At 41.6% G+C, this 19,849-nt stretch overlaps 1 protein-coding gene across 1 annotated transcript; it reads left to right on the top strand.

Moving 5' to 3' along the window:
• Positions 1 to 11: 11 nt before the first annotated feature.
• On the top strand, positions 12 to 19,026 carry NDUFB5 (NADH:ubiquinone oxidoreductase subunit B5). The gene is made up of 6 exons (XM_080654144.1): positions 12 to 258; positions 6,975 to 7,063; positions 8,141 to 8,207; positions 9,247 to 9,308; positions 10,595 to 10,701; positions 17,280 to 19,026. The coding sequence occupies exons 1-6, from the start codon at positions 135 to 137 to the stop codon at positions 17,398 to 17,400; spliced, it is 570 nt and encodes a 189-aa protein (XP_080510270.1). The 5' UTR covers positions 12 to 134; the 3' UTR covers positions 17,401 to 19,026.
• Positions 19,027 to 19,849: the final 823 nt, after the last annotated feature.

Below are 19,849 nucleotides of genomic sequence, written 5' to 3'. Positions count from 1 at the left end.
CGACCGGAAGCAGAGCACAGAAACAGCTTTTGCCCTCACTCAACATGGCCGCTTTCCGCCCTTGCCCCGGATGGTAAATTGGCTCTCTCGGCTCCCGTTGCCCTCCCCCGCTCGACCTCTTGCCCGGAGTAGCCATGGCGGCCATGAGCTTGCTGCAGCGGGCTTCGGTCACCGCGCTGGCGGCGCTGGCTGGCCGCCGCCTGGGCACGCGGCTCGGATCCGGGGGCTTTCTCACGCGGGGCTTCCCGAAGGCTGTTGGTGGGTGCTGGCTTTGGGGGAAAGTGCTCTCAGGGGAAGCGGGGTGAGAGAGGACTCTGCCAGGGTGACCTTGGTGGGACTCGGAGGGAGCCGAGAAATTGCGGGCTTGGGCTTGAGGGTTGAAACTACTCATTAGCATTTGTGGAACACTTTACCATTCAGCCTTCCCAGTTGGGCTAATTTTCGGATGAAGCTGAGGTCGGAAAGGCCCAGAACTGAGACCCATGCCTCTGGGCACCAGGTTCGTCCCCCGCCCCCCCCCCCCCCCCCTGAACTAGGTTAGTCTCACAATGCGGGAAGTTATGGTGCTGCGTTGCCCAGTGATGCTAAGTGATGTGTGGACAGGCGCAGAGGCTCATGATAAGGCATTATTCATCGGGACTTGCTGGAAAGGATGGGGAGTAGTCAACAAATTTCCCGCAGGAATTAGAACCTGTTACAAAACTGCTTTGCTAACAACATTCCTTGACAAAATCCCTTTGTAAGCCATTTCCGATGGCATATATCCTCCTCTTTAAATATTCTCCCACGTCTAGCTGGAGATGAACTGAGGTAAACCCCACTCCTCCCCCCCTTATACACTGTTCCCCTTCTCGGAGTTCTGGAGGGATCATTGCAGGTCATCTGAGCCCTTTCCACTGGGAGCAGGAGAGGATCTAATAGCAGTGCCGAGGGTTACTGTGTTTCAGCTGTACCTGCTTTCAAAGGTATTTTGCATGTGAAGCCTTACCTGTCACCATGCAATGAAAGGTTTTAATCTGTTATATAATTGTTTACTAGAGTCCCGGTGCATGAAATTCGTGCACGGGGGTGTGTGTCCCTCAGCCCAGCCTGCACCCTCTCCAATCTGGGACCCCTCGAGGGAGGTCCGACTGCCCATTTAGGCCCGATCCTGGCAGAATCGGGCCTAAACGGGCAGTCGGACATCCCTCTCACAATCCAGGACTGCTGGCTCCCAACTGCTTGCCTGCCTGCCTTCCTGATTGCCCCTAACCACTCCCCTACCAGCCTGATTGCCCCTAACTGCCCTCCCCTTCAGTCCTGGTCACTCCTAACTGCCCTCCCCTGCAGGCCTGGTCCCCCCCAACTGCTCTTCCCTGCAGGCCTGGGTCCCCCCCACAACTGCCCTTCCCTGCAGGCCTAGTTGCCCCCAACTTCCCTCCTCTGCCAGCCTGGTCACCCCTAACTGGCCCTCCCCTGCAGGCCTGATCGCCCACAACTGCCCTCCCTTGCAGGCCTGGTCCCTCCCAACTGCCCTCCCCTGCTGGCCATCTTGTGGCAGCCATCTTGTGTCCACATGGGGGCAGTCATCTTTGACCACATGGGGGCAGCCATCTTGTGTGTTGAAGTGATGGTCAATTTGCATATTATTCTTTAATTAGATAGGATAGAGGCCTGGTACATGGGTGGGGGCCGGCTGGTTTGCCCTGAAGGTTGTCCCGGTTCAGGGTGGGGGTTCCCTTGGGGCATGGGGCGGCCTGGGCAAGGGGCCTGTGGTGGTTTGCAGGCTGGCCACGCCCCCTGGCGACCCAAGCAGAGGCCCTGGTATCTAAGATTTATTTATCTTCTATAACTGAAACTTCGTAGCCTTAAGCGGAGGCCAAGGCAGGCCAGGGCTGCAGAAACTTGGCTTCCTCCATCGCTGGGGCAACTCAAGCCTCCTGTTCTCTCCAGCTCTGTGGCTGCTGCCATTTTTGTTGGGATTTATTTATCTTCTATAATTGAAACTTTGTAGCCTTAAGTGGAGGCCAGGGCAGGCAGAAAGCTTGGCTTCCTCTATTGCTGGGGAAACCCAAGCCTCCTGCTCTCTCCATGGCCATAGCCATCTTTGTTGGGTTAATTTGCATACTTGCTCCTGATTGGCTGGTGGGCGTGGCTTGTGGGTGTAGTGGAGGTACGGTCAATTTGCATATTACTCTTTTATTAGATAGGATGTCTGCCCCCTAGGAGAATGTGAGTTCCAGCAGAGTAGAGAGCCTTGTTTTGTTTCCTCTGGAGTTAGATTGCCTAGGTTCCAATCCTGGCTCTGCAGTTTAGTAGCTGTGTGACCTTGGGCCTTCACATCTTGGAAGCTAACTGGAAGGCACTTAATGGCTTTAAACTTGTATTTTTTCACCTCTGAAAAAGAGGATGCTTATTACAAGTGTGCTTGTTCTGTTGACTTGACAGGGAAATAAAACTAATCTTTCTTCCTATTGACAGTTATTTTAGAACCCTGAAATGTATTTTGTATATTTCAAGAAATGTCATTTCAAAATGAGCTTGTTTCTTACCATTAGAAGTGGAAAGAGAGAGAAAGAGAGAGAGGGAGAGAGAATGGTAATTTTAAACTACCTTATAAGGTAGTTGTATAGAGCGAGTGGGAAAAATCTACAGCACCTCGCACTAGCCTTTTACAGGGCCCTGTGGCTACATCTTTCTTAAACAGCTGGTACTGTTGTGTTACCCTCAGTGGAAACCTTTCTTAGAAAACAAGATATTAAAGTATTTTCTCTATTTAATTAAATTATCTATAAAATGTCAAATAGCAAGGGATTCAAGAAATGAGCTTAAGTTCCCTCCGTAACTGCAGTGAATTTTAATGTTGAAGACTGATGTGCAATATTTTGGTTTTCGTTTTGTTTTTAGTGTGCATATTTTTGGTTTAAAAAATACTGAGAATAGTATTAAAATTATTATGTAATCAAAGTGCTGTGGCGTTCATTCAGACATGGAAGATGACACATTTAAACTGGTTTCTGGGTAGTTTGAACAACTACAAATACAGGCAGAAAAGTAAAGGATGTGCTTTCTGTTATATCTGAATATGGGGCTCTTGGGATATGTAGCTGTTGGGAGAGAAGGCTAAAAAAGGGAAGTTGGAGAATTGTCACAGAGATGTGTATTACCGCATAAGCAATATAGTCAATAATATCTTAATAACTACATATGGGGCCAGGTATGTGCTTGAAGCATGGTGGGAGGGGGACGGGGAAGGGGGCACCATTCTGTAAAGTACATGATTTTCTGGCCACTATGCTGTACATCTGAAACTAATGCAGAATGGTATTGAATGTAGACAGTAATTGAAAAATAAAAAAAATAAATGTTTTTTAAAAAGGGAAGTTGGGACCTAATTGGTGAGGGGAACGAATGAATATAAAGCCAAATTATATTATCTGTTTTGTAGGCAGTAGAGAGTTTTAGCAAAAGAGGAGTATCAGTACTGTGTTTTATGAAAATGCTTGTGAATATTGCATGGCTTCTAGGGGATGTTCATTCCTTAAACCATTGATGTAAAGTGACATTAACTAGGAATAGTCTGAGAATGAGGGAAAGAAAATGACCAATTTTCAATTTCTTGGAAACACACACATACATAAAATCATACAGTATCTTATTTGATCCACACAAAGACCACAGTTGTTAAAACATAACTTTCCTGAGGTTATTTGCATTTTAAAAAATTGTTATTGAAACCTAGTTGCACATAATTAATGAATACTTGAGAAATTTCAGGCTTTATAAAGTGGTGGAAGATGCCTGTTTTTGTGGCACCAAAAGAGCTCCAGTTCGATTCCTGGTCAGGGCTCGATCCCCAGTAGGTGTGTGTAGGAGGCAGCCAATTGATGTTGCTCTCTTGCTCTCCCTTCCTTTCTCTCTAAAATCAATAAAAACAGACTTTTTTTTTAAAAAAAAAAGAATGAGTTCTTGGAAATGGAAGGAAACGATTGAAATTGATGAGTTGGTAAGGTATGTCTTTTTATTCTAAGAGAGTCCATATATTCAGATTCTTTAAGGAAAAATACCTTAGAAATCCTCTAGACCAGTGGTCGGCAAACTCATTAGTCAACAGAGCCAAATATCAACAGTACAACGATTGAAATTTCTTTTGAGAGCCAAATTTTTTAAACTTAAACTTCTTCTAACGCCACTTCTTCAAAATAGACTCGCCCAGGCTGTGGTATTTTGTGGAAGAGCCACACTCAAGGGGCCAAAGAGCTGCATGTGGCTCGCGAACCGCAGTTTGCTGACCACGGCTCTAGACCAACCCCTCCTGTAGTATACTAATCCCCATTACTGATACCTGAATAACTACTTAATGGAGAGTTGGGCTAATTTTTAAAAAATATGTTTTTGTTGCTTTTAGAGAGAGTAAGGGAGAAGGATAGAGAGGTAGAAATATGATGAGACAGAAACATGGATCGAGCCCTAACTGGTTTGGCTCAGTGGATAGAGTGTCGGCCTGCAGACTGAAGGTTCCCAGGTTCGATTCCGGTCAAGGGCATGTACCTTGGTTGCATGCACATCCCCAGTAGGGGGTGTGCAGGAGGCAGCTGATCGATGTTTCTCTTTCATCGATGTTTCTAATTCTCTATACCTCTCCCTTCCTCTCTGTAAGAAATCAATAAAAAATATTTAAAAGAAAAAAAAAAGGAACATGGATCGATTGACTGCCTCCTACATGCCTCCTACTGGGGATCGAGCCTGAAACCAGGGCAAGTGCCCTCACTGGGAATCGAACTGGTGACCTCTTGGTTCATGGGTCGATGCTCAACCACTGAGCCACACTGACTGGGCGGTCCAGTTTTATTTTCAACCACTGAAATTGTTAGAAACTTCTTCCTTGTATTAAGCTCTAAATTACTCTTTCACACATTGGAAGGTCTTTGCTTCAGCTCAACACAGAATAATCTATGCCCTTTTTCATGGGACAGCCCTTCAGTTCCTTAAAAGCTCTGGTTTCTAACCAGACTTCTTTTTTGTAGACCAATCAGCTTCAGTTCTTTCAGTTTCAATATGCCAGTTTCCAGGTTGTTTTTAATTCTGGTTGCATAAGTGGGGGCAGGCTCCAGGTTGTCGCTCTGAAACTCTGGGGACACCTTCTGGAGATGAGAAGGCAGGGATTCCTCCCATTTTGACCTTGAACTTTTAATACATCATATTAAGATAAAATTACCTTGGCTTTTTTTGGTAACCACATTATACCAATGACTCTTATTCTAAGTTTGTGAGCCACTAAACTTTGGGGGCGGGGGTCCAGGTAGGACTTTCCATTTACATTTAATCATTTTAGATTCAGCCTTTTGTAAATGTGTATGAAGACTTTTGGGAGATCCTATTTCATCATCAGTGTAGTAACCACTCTTGTGGCAGTAGCTTTGTGTCTTGTCAGGAATACCATCATGCAGGCCATTCAAAGACATCTTGACCCTCCAGGGCTATCGAGACAACTCTTTGGCAGGTTACTGCATTAAGTAATCAGTACCTTTTGAGTGTAATCAATCAATCGCCCATTTCAAATTCATTTAACTTGATATTTCTCTCAGTTTATAATGTGCCTTTCCTTGTACCTCCTTGCTCCCTCCCCCCAACCCCTCACCCACACACAGAGCATCCTGTCTAAACATGAACTTTACTTCTGGGCCTGTTCTTTTCTGACAGTGCATCCTGTTTCTTTACTTTGTTGTCCCTATAGATTTGTAATTATGTTAATCTGTTAGTGTCTTGCTTCTGGTAGGGTCTGTCTGTATCCCTCTTGGACAATAGGCCTAGCAAAGGATCTGCACATAGTAGGCACTTATACTATTATGCAGCCCATTTTTTTCCATATAGCTCACACACAAAAATCTATAACTTTCAAGTGATTTCCTGAAATACATACTTTGTCAAATTCTCTTACCGTGTTATTGTCACAGCTTTAGTAGTATGAATTGTACTTAGTAAATTCATACCAGCTTCTAATTCTTTTGTGAATTAACCTCCTAAATTAATTTCATGCTGTTGCAGGTGATACCAAAATTAAGAGAAGTGTTTCTCTTTCATACATTGAAAGTTCTTTGACATTTATATTTTATTGGGAGAATGAGGGGAATTAGACACCTCCCTAGAATATACAGCAATTCAAAGGTAAGAGAGTTCTCATCTGGTTGGAAGAATGTTGGTTTCTTGGAGGATAAGATGTCATCTGGGCCCAAAGAACAGATTCCTCTAGAGGGGAGCGCATTCCAGACACTGAAGCTTGAACAAAGGATTCAGAATGTATTTACACAGCCGAAACAGAGCCTTTCCTGCTTCCAGAAGAGCGGGCTTAGAGTGCCCATGTGATCTTTCCAGGCTTCCAAGGGAGGAAATGGTGTAGAAAGAAGATCCAGGAGTTAAATTTTGCCTCACTTTATCTCCAGCAAAGTTTGATTAAATACCATCATCTGGGGAGTATTTGAAGAGGAGGATATTGGGAATGAGAAATGGCTTACAAAGGAATTTTATCAAGATACATAGAGTGTTTACTTTTGTAACAAGTTCAAATTCCTGCTGGATATATGTTGAATAAATGTCTTTCCATCTATTTCGTAGCAGGTGTTTGTTGCCTCACATGGAATGGAGTAACTTAAATTTACTTCTTTTGCAGCATTAGCAAAATTTGTTGCAGAGGGTAAACAAAGTAGCCCACCAAGAGTATCTGCCTTTCCTGCCTGCTGTTGAAACATTCAAACAATTGTTTAGGTATTTTTTTAACATTGAATAAAACTGAGGAAAGCTATAGTAAAACAGAACACCCATCTCCGTTTAAGGAAATCCTACCTGTCCCGCCTTTAATGCTTAAAGAACATGCATTTTGAAATCTTAATTAAAAATGTATGCATATACATTTTCTTATAATCTGACTTTATCTCAGAAAATAACAGTATACCGATATGAAACTTGTATAAAACACGGTAATTTAATATTTCCAGCTCCTGTGAGACACAGTGCAGACCACGGGAAAAGGCTGTTTGTTATCAAACCTTCTGGATTCTATGACAAGCGTTTTTTGCATTTACTGGTGAGTTAAAATTTTTGTTGAACTATTTTCATATAAGTAGGAAGACCATTTTGGCCTATGTAGAAAACATCTTTCATTTTGTATTTTCATATGTCTTTTCTCAAAGGTCTGATTAGTTACTAAATTTCTTTTTAAGTTAGTTAACCTTTTTTCCTTCAAAAAAAGGATTTATGCTTATTGGAGGTTAAAAATTGAGCCATTCCTTTCTTCTCTCGATTATGGGGTTTTGAAGTCTGTGTTCCCTGACAAAAAATAAAAATCTGTAAGTTACGAATTTTGAAAACAGATTTATTTGAGGATAATTATTTATATTATTAAAATATTCTTTAAATTACCAAAGAACTAACTGAAGTCTTCCTTCAAATAAGGCCCTCCATTATTATGAGATATGATTTTATTTCTATATTGCTTGGGAACATTGATTCAGAGAGTGCAGCAGGGTACTGATTGCACATTATTAATGCAAGGTTCTATAATGGCCGTAGGCCGTACAAGGTGGAAGACTCTCTGGGCTCTTTGTCACTGTTCCTAAAGCTGTGACCCACCATTTGAGCATGGGCTGCCACCTAGAGCTTCTCGCGCTCTGTCATTGTGCTCAGTGCCCCCTCCATCCCCTTGGTTGAGCTCCCACTGTTCTTGTCATGGCCAGCTCAGATTTTGTACAGTGGTTGAAATCAACCTGATGTTTTTACACTTTTTTATTGAGTTTATTGGGGTGACATTGGTTAATAAAATTATATAGGTTTCAGGTATACAATGCTATATGCATTTTTCTTCTTAACACAAAAACTCCTAACTTTCATTACATTGTTTTAATCAAAAATGAAAAATCACTTATACATATATTATATAATACTTATAAAAGTAATCCCTTTTTTTCATTTTTGGTGTTAAATTTAGGCATCTAAAAACTAGAGCAAAAGAAAATCACAGAAATAAATCATTTGATACTGCATCTCCAATTTGGCAAGTTTATTTCATAAGTAATATAAGGAAATCATGTAATAAGGACAATTTAAGGGTGGGAAAGAGTGTTAGGAAATGGTTATTAAAAAATTTTTTTATTAATCTTGACAGAAATTCTACATTTGTTTGACTGGGATTCCAGTAATAATTGGCATAACTCTGGTGAATGTATTCATTGGTAAGTCCCTCCCTCTGAACAAATTGATAAATTTAAGAAAACCTATGTACATTAATAAAAAAAAGAAATTATGGATAAGGAAAAGCTCTTTGAATAATAAAATAAACATAAGCATGGAAATTTATTTTAAAATAATTAAATCTTAATCCTTAATAGAGTATAATGATTTTTTTAAAAACATCTTGGTTTACTTCCTAAAGCTTTAGGTCATCAGTTCTGTAGGGGCCACATAAAAGGCTTCATAACGCCTTGTCTTCCTCCTCTTTTTCCAAACCCAGCTTTGCTAAGACAGAACAAGGAAAATAGAAAGAGATATGTGGAAGAGAGGCTGAGGGATGGTAGAGTATTTTTATCCATCTTAGAACACAGCCTATATAATAAAAGCCCAGTGACCGAACGGCAGAACAACCAGTCAACCAGTCGCTATGATGTGCATTGACCACCAGGGGGCAGATGCTCAAGGCAGGAGCTGCTTGGCTGACCAGGATGAGCAGTGACTCTTCCACAGTGGGAGCAGCCGCTCAGAGGGCGGGTCCACAGCAGCTCGGCTGACCAGGATGAGCAGCACTCTGACAGTGGCCAATCCCCACACCAGGGCACGAATCCTGTGCACAGGACCTCTAGTAAAGTTATAATCTTCTAAAGAAGAATGCAATTGTGAATGACAGTAAATAATAGATTTTTATAGGAAATTCTGCTCAAAGTACTTCTGACATTTTGAATCCTAGAATATTTTGTTTAGTTGGTATTGGGAAAGCCAGAAGGAATAGTATGTCTTTTATTAGAGCTTGGTATACTGTATAAACACAAAATGCGAAATTCTCATAATCCTGCAGACGATGTCTTACATGTAGAAGACATATCTAATGAATGGATTTTCAACCATATAGAAGTGAATTTAAAATATTAGATATCTTCATTGATAGAAATAAAAGATCACTTTAAAACCATAGGAGATTGGTTTCTTACTTACATGGTGCAGACTTAATGTTATACACTTCTGATGCTGAAGTTGAACATCACTATTTCCTCTTACTAGGTGACGCTGAGTTAGCAGAAATTCCAGAAGGCTATATCCCAGAACACTGGGAATATTACAAGGTTAGTATAAATCACCGCAAGTTACCTTCTGTTAGCTGTCTTATCAGTGCACTGGCTAATGTCTTAATTCAGCAATTAAGATAGGGTTTTATACTCATTTTTTTATATCAAGAAATGAGTGCATTTTCTGCTCACTTTTTACAAGGAGCTTCTTTTGGTAATTTTCTGCATTGTTTTATTATTTTAAGTTTTATGGTTATTTATTCATTTTGTTAATCATCACTCAAGGGTATTTTTTTCCATTAATTTTTAGAGAGTGGAAGGGAGTGGGGGAGAGAGGGAGAGAGAGAGAGAGAGAGAGAGAGAGAGAGAGAGACATTGATTGGTTGTCTCCCGCATGCATCCTGACATGGAGCCGGGGATCGAGCCTGCAACCAAGGTACTTGCCCTTGACCAGAATCGAACCCAAGACCCTTCAGTCTGAGGACCAACACACTAACCATTGAGCAAAAATGGCTAGGGCAAGTTTTATGGTTTTTTAACGGATGACTGCGGTGTGTTCTCAAACAAGCAGACTAATAGTCACAATTTATCCCAAGTTCAATACTCTAGGAAAGATTTTATAAATATTAGTGTTAGCTGTCATTTATTGAGCACCTACTGTGTAGCAGGCACTGTGGTGTTTTGCAAATATCTCACTTCATGTCAAAGGTACTGTATTATTCCCACTTGAGAGATGAGGAAACTTAAGGCTTAAAAGAGATTAAGTGACCTGTCCAAGAGATAGGGCCAATATTTGAACCCAGGTAGTCTTGACTTTAGAGCCTGCACTGTTAGTCATTTTACCACACTGTCACTGCTACTAAAATCCAAGATGGGTTGTTACTTGTCTTTACAAGTGTTGTAATGAGTGTACTTATTAGAGTATATCCTATCATGTTTTATTATCTGAGTGAATTATATTTTAGGGAAGAAGTACTTCATTATTAAATCTTAATATAAGCCATACAATTTAGTTTATCTTTCCTAACTGATAGAAAGAACTCCATTTTTTGATCACCAAACCCTGGATTTAGCTCCTAAATCTGCCACGTTAGATACTCAGCACAGGTTTTTGGAGTCAGACAGACCTGGTTTGAGTCCAGATGCTGCCGCTTAGTAACTGTATAACTTTGTGCAGTTTGTTTTCCATAAAATGGGGGGAAAATAGTATGCAGCTAATGGATAAAGTAGTTGGCACATGGGTGAGTGTTATTGGTTATCTGAGATTGTCATTTTACAGAATAGTAAGCTGGAAAGGCAAAATGTTATTCAGAAACTAATTTTACACCATTTTTCTCTTGTAGCATCCTATATCCAGATGGATTGCCCGAACTTTCTATGATAGTCCTGAAAAGAATTACGAACGAACAATGGCTATCCTTCACATTGAAGCTGAAAAGGCTGAATTACGGTAAAAAGTTGGGGTGGGAAGAAAATCCTTTAGTATGGTCAAATCATAAAAAAATTAATAAAACTAGTTCAATGCTATAGGCTGCTCTATATTAAAGAATGAAGATGGGTGAGAGTTAGCTTGTTTAGAGTGTAGACTATGAGCTGGAGACAGACAATCCTAAATAATAAAGAGGTAATATGCAAATTGACCTTCACGCCCTTACAAGATGGCACCAGGCCGGCAGGGGGGTTAGTGAGGGACAACCAAACGACTGAATAAGCAGGCTGCGTGGGGCAACCAGGCTAGCGGTGGCGGGGGGAGCAGTTGGGAGTGACCAGGCTAGCAGGGGGGGCAGTAAGAGGCGATCAGGCCAACGGGGGTGGGGGGGCAATTAGGGGCAACCAGGCCAGTGGAGGGGGTGCAGTTGAGGGTGACCAGGCCGGCAGGGGGGGCAGTTGGGGGTGATTAGGCTGGCAGGGAGGCCAGTAAGGGGCAACTAGGCTGGCGGGGGGGGGGCAGTTGGGGGTGACCAGGCCAGCAGGGAGGGGGCAGTTGGGGGTGACCTGGCCGGCAGCAGGGGGCAGTTAGGGGCAACCAGGCCGGCAGGGGGGGCAGTTAGGGGTGATCAGGCCAGCACGCAGAGGCAGTGAGGGGCGATCAGGCCGGCAGGGTGGGGCAGTTAGGGGTGACCAGGCAGGCAGGCAGGTGAGCGATTCGGAGCCAGCGGTCCAGGATTGTGAGAGGAATCCCGGTTGGAGAGCATGCCGGCTGGGCTGAGCTGACCCCCGCCCCTCCTTGCATGAATTTCGTGCACCAGGAGATAATATCTGTCAGATTAAAAGAAATTCTTTTTAAATTTTCTATTCTCCTAAGAGCAAGGCAGTCCTCTCCTCCCACTTCCCCTCCCCCAATTTCTTTTCCTCCTGCACCCAGTCTGTCCTTAGAGGTGACCACTACTTAATGATTTCCAATATATGTTCCCTCCCCAAAATTTTATGCATTAAAAATACATTTTGTGTATCATTTGGAAACGTATTAACACAATGGAATCCTCTTATAAACATGGTTCTGCACCTGTCTTGGTGATCTTTCTGATAGTATATGCCTCGTTCTTTTTAATGGATGCATCATATATTTTGCTAGATGGATGTGCCTTAATTTCTTTTAACCAGTCACCTATTGTCAGTACTTAGGTTCTTTCCAGGTTTTTTTTTTTTTTTAATATTCTGCAAAGTGCTGTGAATATTTCTTACGTACATTTTTGCATATTTATTCAGTATATCTGGAATATAAATTTCTAACAGTGGTATTGATAAGCCAAATGTTACATGTTTTAAATTTTAGATGTGTATTGCTAAACCCTTCAAAAAAGTTGTGCCAGTTGTCTTTTCTGTCACCAGTATGTGATAATTTCTGTTTCTTCATACCTTTCCTAGTAATGGAATTTATCAAACCTAAACATTTTTGCTTGATGAGATAGTTGAAAAATGTTATCTCATCATTTCCATTTTGTATTTTTGTAAGGTTGAGTATTTTTTCATATATCTGTTGGTTGTTTACTTTTCATTTTCTATAAATTGCCCATTTTTCTACTCATCTATACATTAGTTAAATTAATTTTTGTTTTTCTTACACACATGTTTTTCTGGTTTGTCATTTGTCTTTGACAGTGTAGAATGCTTTGCAATGTAGAAGTGTTTTTATATTTCAGGTAAAAATCAGTAGTAGCTAATATGTTTTGAACACTGCAGTATAACATTGCTTTAATTATTTTAGACTTATTTACTTGTCAGGTTTGTCAGTCTTTTTTTTTAGGTTCTGGGATTTTGTGTTATGCATAGGTCTCTGATAGTAACTAAATAAGTAAATATATAAATCCATAATTATTTTTTAAAATGGTCACTCAGTTTCCTTCTGCTGCTTTTAAATTTGATCCTATCACGCCAAAACCGGTTTGGCTCAGTGGATAGAGCGTCAGCCTGCGGACTGAAAGGTCCCAGGTTCGATTCCGGTCAAGGGCATGTAACTTGGTTGCGGGCACATCCCCAGTAGGAGGTGTGCAAGAGGCAGCTGATCGATGTTTCTCTCTCATCGATGTTTCTGACTATCTATCCCTCTTCCTTCCTCTCTGTAAAAAATCAATAAAATATATTTAAAAAAAAAAAAAATTTGATCCTATCTGAGATTTATTTTGGGGTTTGGAATGAGATTTACATACAATCAAATGTACACATTAAGCTCAGTGGGTTTTTGACAAAAGTATATAGTGATGTAACCACACTGTCAAGGTCACTTCGATGACCTGGTGAGCCTCTTTCCTGTCTCTTCCAGTCAGTCCTCCTCCCCTGCTTGTGGCCACATACTATCATTGATCTGCTTTCTGTTCATTCTGATTTAATCTTTGTAGTTTATAAAACCTGCTGATATTGAATAATATTTAAAAGAACATGTGATTGGCTTATTTTCTAAATATGTAATTACATGTACTAGTATATAGGGTTACCACATACAGCTGTCACTAAGTATTTAAGAGCATGGAAAAACAATATGGCTCACACTTAGTAACACTGGACTTTTTTGAACTTCAGACATATACCTGTGAGTTCCAATTAAAAGACCAGATCCCAGAATTCTTTAGAAATACAGAGATCCTAAACAACTTGAAAACAAAGTAAAAACCGAAACCAAAACCCTGACTTCTACCCACAAAGGAAAGATGCCAGTGTGCAATCAGGAGTACCTACAGTTGTTATAAAGTATACTAGAGGCCTGGTGCACAAAATTTGTGCACGGGGGCGGGGAGGCCCTCAGCCCGGCCTGCACCCTCTCCAATCTGGGACCCCTTGGGACTGCTGGCTCTTAACCACTCACCTGCCTGCCGGCCTGATCCCCCTAACTGGTCTCCCCTGCTGGCCTGATCCCCCTAACTGCTCTCCTCTGACAGACTGATCCCCCTAACTGGTCTCCCCTGCTGGCCTGATCCTGCTAACTGCTCTCCCGTGCCTGCCTGATTGCCTCTAACCGCCTCTGCCTCAGCCCCACCACCATGGTTTTGTCCGGAAGGACGTTTGGAAGGTCATTTGGAAGATGTTCAGTCTAATTAGCATATTATTCTTTTATTAGTATAGATGCCACCTTGTTCTAAAAATGCAGGTTGTTAGTAGGTTCTCCTATCGTGGAAGGGAAACCCACAGTAGCATCCTGGGTTCTGACCAGGGCTTATGCACTCGTGCTTTATCTCAGCAGATGTGATTCCTAGAAGAAGACTCTTGGATGTACCTTGACCATTTCTATCGAATTTGCCAAATCATCCTCCAAAAATGTTGAACCACTTTAAACTCCCACCAGCAACCATGCGTGTGCCCTCCATCCTACTTTGATGCCAATATCATTGGTTTCCCCCTAGAAGCTTCCCTCCCCTCAGCCGGGACTGCTTGGTACTTGAGCCAGCCTCACTGTTCAGCCCAGAACTTGATTTCCTGAGAGAATTATGGAGGAGGAAAAATAGTTTTCCTCTACCCTCTGAGTTCTTAGTGGAAGCCCTTGTAATGAAAGACAGATTACCAAGAGAAAAACAAAAGTTCATTAACATGTGTACCTCGTGTATATGTGGGAGATCCCAGGGAAAAATGAGTAACTCCCCAAGGTGGCTTAGAATGCAGATTTAAATACCTTCTTCCTAGGGGAAGGGGACGGGAGATGTAGGCCTCTTAGAGGAGAGTAAATGATTTTTAGGAAAGATGAATGAGGGTGGGGGAGGATAGTTTGTAACAAAGTTTGGGTGTGATGTCAACTTCTAGTCTCCTGTCCTGTGATGCGAGTCAGTCTTTGCTGGCTGATGACACTTTTCCCATTGAGGGGACCTATGACATTTAAGCTCCTTTTGGGGGGTCCGATTTTAGGCAGATCAGGAGACTTCAGTGAAAGCTTCTTCTTGCACTTGCTGTTTTTCAAGCATCTGCAGCTCAAGGTCATCAATATAACAACACAGCATATGTTGGGGTGGCATGTTCTCTGACCTTCAGAACAAACCCAACAAAAGCTTGTTTCCTCTCTTAGATGATTTGCCACAGCAGCGTTATTCCCTGGACACAGTATTCTGACCAGACCTTCCTGGGAGTGGTCATAACATACCCTGTGCTTGTAGAAAGGTGTGGGCCATATCACTAAATAAACCAGGGTCAGTTTTCTCATCTTATGGAAAGGGAGATAAAGTTAAGATAGTTTATCTCCCTTTCTACAGGTTTCCTGCGGGTTTGTGCCTCCACTGTGGCCCCAGCGGCCCCAGCGGCCCCAGAGCCGCTGTGGCTGTGGGGCTTGGGGCTGCTGGGTGCTGGGCCCCCCTGCAGGCTTGTGTCTCTGCTCCTCCGGCCCGAGCACCACCGCGGCCGCAGGGATTGGGGCTGCTGGGTGCTGGGCCCCTCTGCGGGCTTGTGTCTCTGCTCCTATGGCTGCGGGGCTTGGGCCTGCTGGGTGCCGGGCCCCCCTGCGGGCTTGTGTCTCTGCTTCTCCGACCTCAGCGGCCTCAGCGCCACCATGGCCACGGGGCTAGGGGCTGCTGGGTGCTGGGCCCCCCGGGAGCCTGCAGGCGTGGCTTGGCGTGGCCGCCCTTGCCTCCCAGGGCCGGCGATGGTCCTGGGATCCTGCAGGTGTGGCTTGGCGCAGCCGCCCTTGCCTCCCAGGGCAGCAGTGTTCCCAGGAGGCTGCGGGCTTGGCGCCCGTCCCCGGGACCCAGGCCGCTTGGCGCAGCCCCGCCCCTGGCTGCTTGGCGCCTGTGTATGCAAATTAACCTTCCATCTTTGTTAGGTTAATTTGCATACTCCTGATTGGCTGGTGGGTGTCATGGAGGTATGGTCAATTTGCATCTTTCTCTTTTATTAGTGTAGATCAGTAGTCGGCAAACTGCGGCTCGCGAGCCATATGCAACTCTTTGGCCCCTTGAGTGTGGCTCTTCCACAAAATACCACGTGTGGGTGCGCATATAAAGTGCGATTAAAACTTAGTGGCCCATGCGCAGAAGTCAGTTTTCGGCCCTCAAAAGAAATTTTAATCGTTGTACTGTTGATATTTGGCTCTGTTGACTAATGAGTTTGTCGACCACTGGTGTAGATGTTTAGGTATTTGAAAAACTGAAGCATAAAGAAAGATATGAAACAGAAAGGAACTATCTCTCATGATTGACTCCCCCAGAGTTAACTATGATCTTTGGCCCTCCAGATTTTTTGTTGTTGTTGTTAATCCTCACCCAAGGATATTCCATTGCTTTTCAGAGAGAGTGAGAGTGGAAAAGAGGGAGGGAGGGGAAGAGAGGCAGAGGAGAGAGATGTGAGAGAGACACATCTATTGGTTGCCTCCCACACACACCCTGACCAGGACCGGGAATTGAACCCAAGACCCTTTGGTGCATGGGCCAATGCTCCAACCATGGAGCAACACCGGCTAGGGCTCCTCCAGATTTTTAATACCTTATGTATGTGTACATATATACATAGTCACAAATGATTACTTTCTTTTTTTAATAGGGAGATGCTACACATTGATTTCTTACCTTGCTTTTTTAGCCTAATGGTGTATCTATCATCTTCTGTGTTACTATAGATAGATTTTCCTCAGGTACAGAGTAGTCCATTCTATGGGCTAACCATAACTTATTTAACCAGTCTCCTTTTTGTGAATATTTTAATTACTTGAGTTCTGGATAATTATATTCTAAAGAGTAGAAAAGGAAAAGGATGATATTTAATCTTAAATAAGAGGTAAGTATGCTCCTAGGGTTAGTGAGCTGGTTAAAGTTCATAAAATGAATTATTTAAATGTGATAAATTTATAGTCATATGGAAAAGTTGATATGTAGTCTATAAATTGTAAGTAAAAGATTTAATGGAGAGGGACTGTTTGGGAATGTGTGGTAGTTTGTACAAAGGCTTGGCTGTAAGAGAGGAAAGTATCTTGATAGAATAGAGATTATGCAGTTGTGAAGAAGGATGAGGACAAGTAACTAGGTCTTAAGTTGGAGGATGTTTTTCTTAATCCTGGTTTTTCTTTCTTGTTTTCTTTGCAAATACCGATTGTCTGATGTTGACCAGGCTTAGTGTGATGCTGTTGAATAAGATACCATTCCTGCTCTCAAGTGGTTTTCTGTCCTAATGGTAATGGACAGCCAGTATAAACTAGGGGATATAAGCTCCTCCAAGAAGCCATCTTCATGTTTTAATTCCTAGCCCTTGGCACAGCATATGGCCTTAATCGTAGGCTTTAAAGACAGAGAATGCATTACCACTATTCAAGTGAAGGCGTTCTGTCCATTCAAAGCAGGGACAGAAGGAGAGAACTGATTACCAATTCAAGTAATGTTTTGGGGATTAAAAACAGTATGTGTTGGCCAACTATATAAGCAAGATAATAAAAGTCAAAAATAAGTCCTAAATTTTGCTTATAGGTATATATTACTTTTATGCATACACATGGATCTGTAGATGGACATTATACTTATGTAAAGCAAAAAGCTCCCTAGTGGTTGTTTTTTATCTTGGTAATTCATTAAATTTGTATTTGGAAATGTTAGAATCACAATATTGCTATTTCATTTATTACAGGTTAAAGGAGATGGAAGTACGAAGATTAATGCGTGCGAGAGGTGATGGTCCCTGGTTTCAGGAACCAACCATTGATAAGGGTCTTATTGATCATTCTCCCAAATCATATCCCGACGCCTAATTTTTTATTTCTCTAAATACCAAGTACATTCTCTTTATGGAAAAATGAAGTAATAAATATATTTCGTGCTTTTGCTCAGAGTGATGAATAAAAGACCCTCTGCCATTGCTTTATTTCTCAGTGTTGGTTTAGACTAAGGCTTTTTCCATGTGTGATCTTAACTTTCTTTCAGCTTTATGGGGCATAATTGACAAAAATTGTAAGATATTTAAAGTGTTCATTGTGATTATTTGGTATGTGGATACACTGGGGGTGGCAGATTAAGGCTATTGACTCGGGAATTTCAACTTCCTCTTTTAAGAAGGTTTAAACAATTTTTTAAAACTTGGAGAGATAGGAATTTTCTAACTCTTTAAAGGTGTAACTTTGAAAGGTTAATGTTTTACTTGTCTGATAAATGGAAGTGAGAGAAATCTGAGTATGTTAAGTATTGGGAAGCATGGTAGTTTATGTCTATATTGTAGACATCTGGATTATTTGGGGGCAACTCAGAGTATTAAATTATACAGATACGAAGTCAACTAGATAAAACATTAACACCTTAATAAACATTTTCAGTGAACAAATCTCAAAGTTTGTTTTCATGGTTTTTAGCCCTCTACCATGCTTTTTAAATACACACACACACACACACACACACACACACACATTTTTCTTAGCTGCAATTTCTACGATTCTTTAGAGTCCTTCTTTGCAAACACTGGAGAAGTTATTCCAAAAGGTAAAATGATTACTGCAAAGGTTATGAAATGTGAGTAAAAGGTAAAATAATGGCTGTCCCTTATTAAGCATTTACTGTCTGCTGCATATGACCTTATGTGACTTTCTGTGTGTTACAGACAAAGAATTGAGGCTCAGAGATTTTAAACAAGTACTCAAGATTTACCAAAATAAACCTTCACACGTCAACTTTCAAAATGACCTTTTAGCTTTAAAAATTCTTTTTTTTTTTTTCCAGCGAATACCTTTTGAGAGCTCTCTTGCCCTAAGGGCCCTGAGTGCCCTTTACAATTCACCAAGATCCTTTGAGGTGGTTGCGTTTTCTTATTTCCCCAGCAGAGGGCTGCCTGTGCCAGTTCCCTCCAGATTTGGTTCTGAGATTCCCTGTGGGATCTAATTACCACCTCATAATTCTGCTAAAGGATTTGGGAGAAGGGCCTGCTGTCCCTAAGCCCCTGCTTGCACAAACCTTTCAATTTTGTAGAGGAAGGGTAAGGAGAATGAAAGCAGATAATCTTGTAAGTGGTAACTATAAACATCTGTATGTTTATGTTCACTCCTTGTAGACTTTACAGGTTGTTTTTAGGCATTAGATTTTACTCATATTCTCCTTTCTACTACCGTAGATACAAGAAAAATAGGAAATACTGACAATCCCACCATCCATAAAGACATTTGAAAAATTTCCTTCAAGTCTTTGTTTTTTTCTTTAACACAGCTGGGGGGATCATATATAGGGTGTCCCCCTAAAATGTATACACACACACTTTGAATAATTATAAAGGCAATGTTTATTAAAATACATTTCATTTTCAAAATTGAGCTATCAGCTGTTAAAGTGTGTGTACTTTTTTTCAATTTGTGTTTCTTGGAAGGAAACATTAATAAAGTATATATATAAACTGATTTTTATGCAAACTTTTTTCCCTGTTCAAATGTTTAAGCTTGTTATATATCGTTCACTATGATACATACTGGGAATAAAGTGGTCATCACCACAGACATGTTCACTCTAAAGAGTTTTACTCTTTAACACAGATGATAGATATTAAATCAGAAATTATACACATGGATTTGATAGGGGAAGAACGGCAGTGTAGCAACCCGTGGGGTCCCAAGCTAGCCTACGGGTACATGCAATGACTAGATTATTTCATAACATCTGGAACATTGACACTGAGTAAAGATCTGTTGAGTAAATGATACAGGGATTTAACTTTATTTTGGGTTATCTTTATTTATTTTTTTTTCCTGCAATTGCACAGGCCCTAGCATGGTCTTATAAAAAAGCATGGGCTTGAATTGAGCAGACTTCAGGCTAAATCCCGAGCTTGCGAATTACTAAGACAATAATAATGACGACCATTGATTTACTACTTGTTACCTCTGCCAGACACTAAGCTAAGAACTTTATATTTAATCTTAACTTTTATCTCATTACAAAAGTTCCTTCACTGCTTGGAGCCCTATCTCTAAAGTGGGGTTGTGCTCTTCATCTCACTGACTTGTTGTGACGGTTACTGGGATAATGTATGTAAAGTGCCTACTACACTGGTAAGTAGTAGGTGATAAATAGACTTTTTTATGTCAACTAAAATGGTCCAATTCTTTTTCAAGAAAATTACGGACCCAGGACACTCTGCTTTAGGCTTATTGAGGAATGGAGTTACAGGGAGACTACAGCCAATGGGCAATGTTTTTAAAACTACTTTCAAATCATGGAAGAAGT

The sequence above is a fragment of the Plecotus auritus genome (genome assembly GCF_963455305.1).
Source record: "Plecotus auritus genome assembly, chromosome: 2".
Lineage (NCBI taxonomy): Eukaryota > Metazoa > Chordata > Mammalia > Chiroptera > Vespertilionidae > Plecotus > Plecotus auritus.
The sequence above is the reverse complement of the archived record's forward strand: the minus strand, read 5'-3'. Positions and strand labels throughout refer to the sequence as shown.

Coding starts and splice junctions, on each gene's coding strand:
- NDUFB5 (XM_080654144.1), top strand. CDS start 135: ATGGCGGCCATGAGCTTGCTGCAGCGGGCTTCGGTCACCGCGCTGGCG. Junction 7,064..8,140: donor AGCGTTTTTTGCATTTACTG/GTGAGTTAAAAT, acceptor TAATCTTGACAG/AAATTCTACATTTGTTTGAC. Junction 8,208..9,246: donor TCTGGTGAATGTATTCATTG/GTAAGTCCCTCC, acceptor TCCTCTTACTAG/GTGACGCTGAGTTAGCAGAA.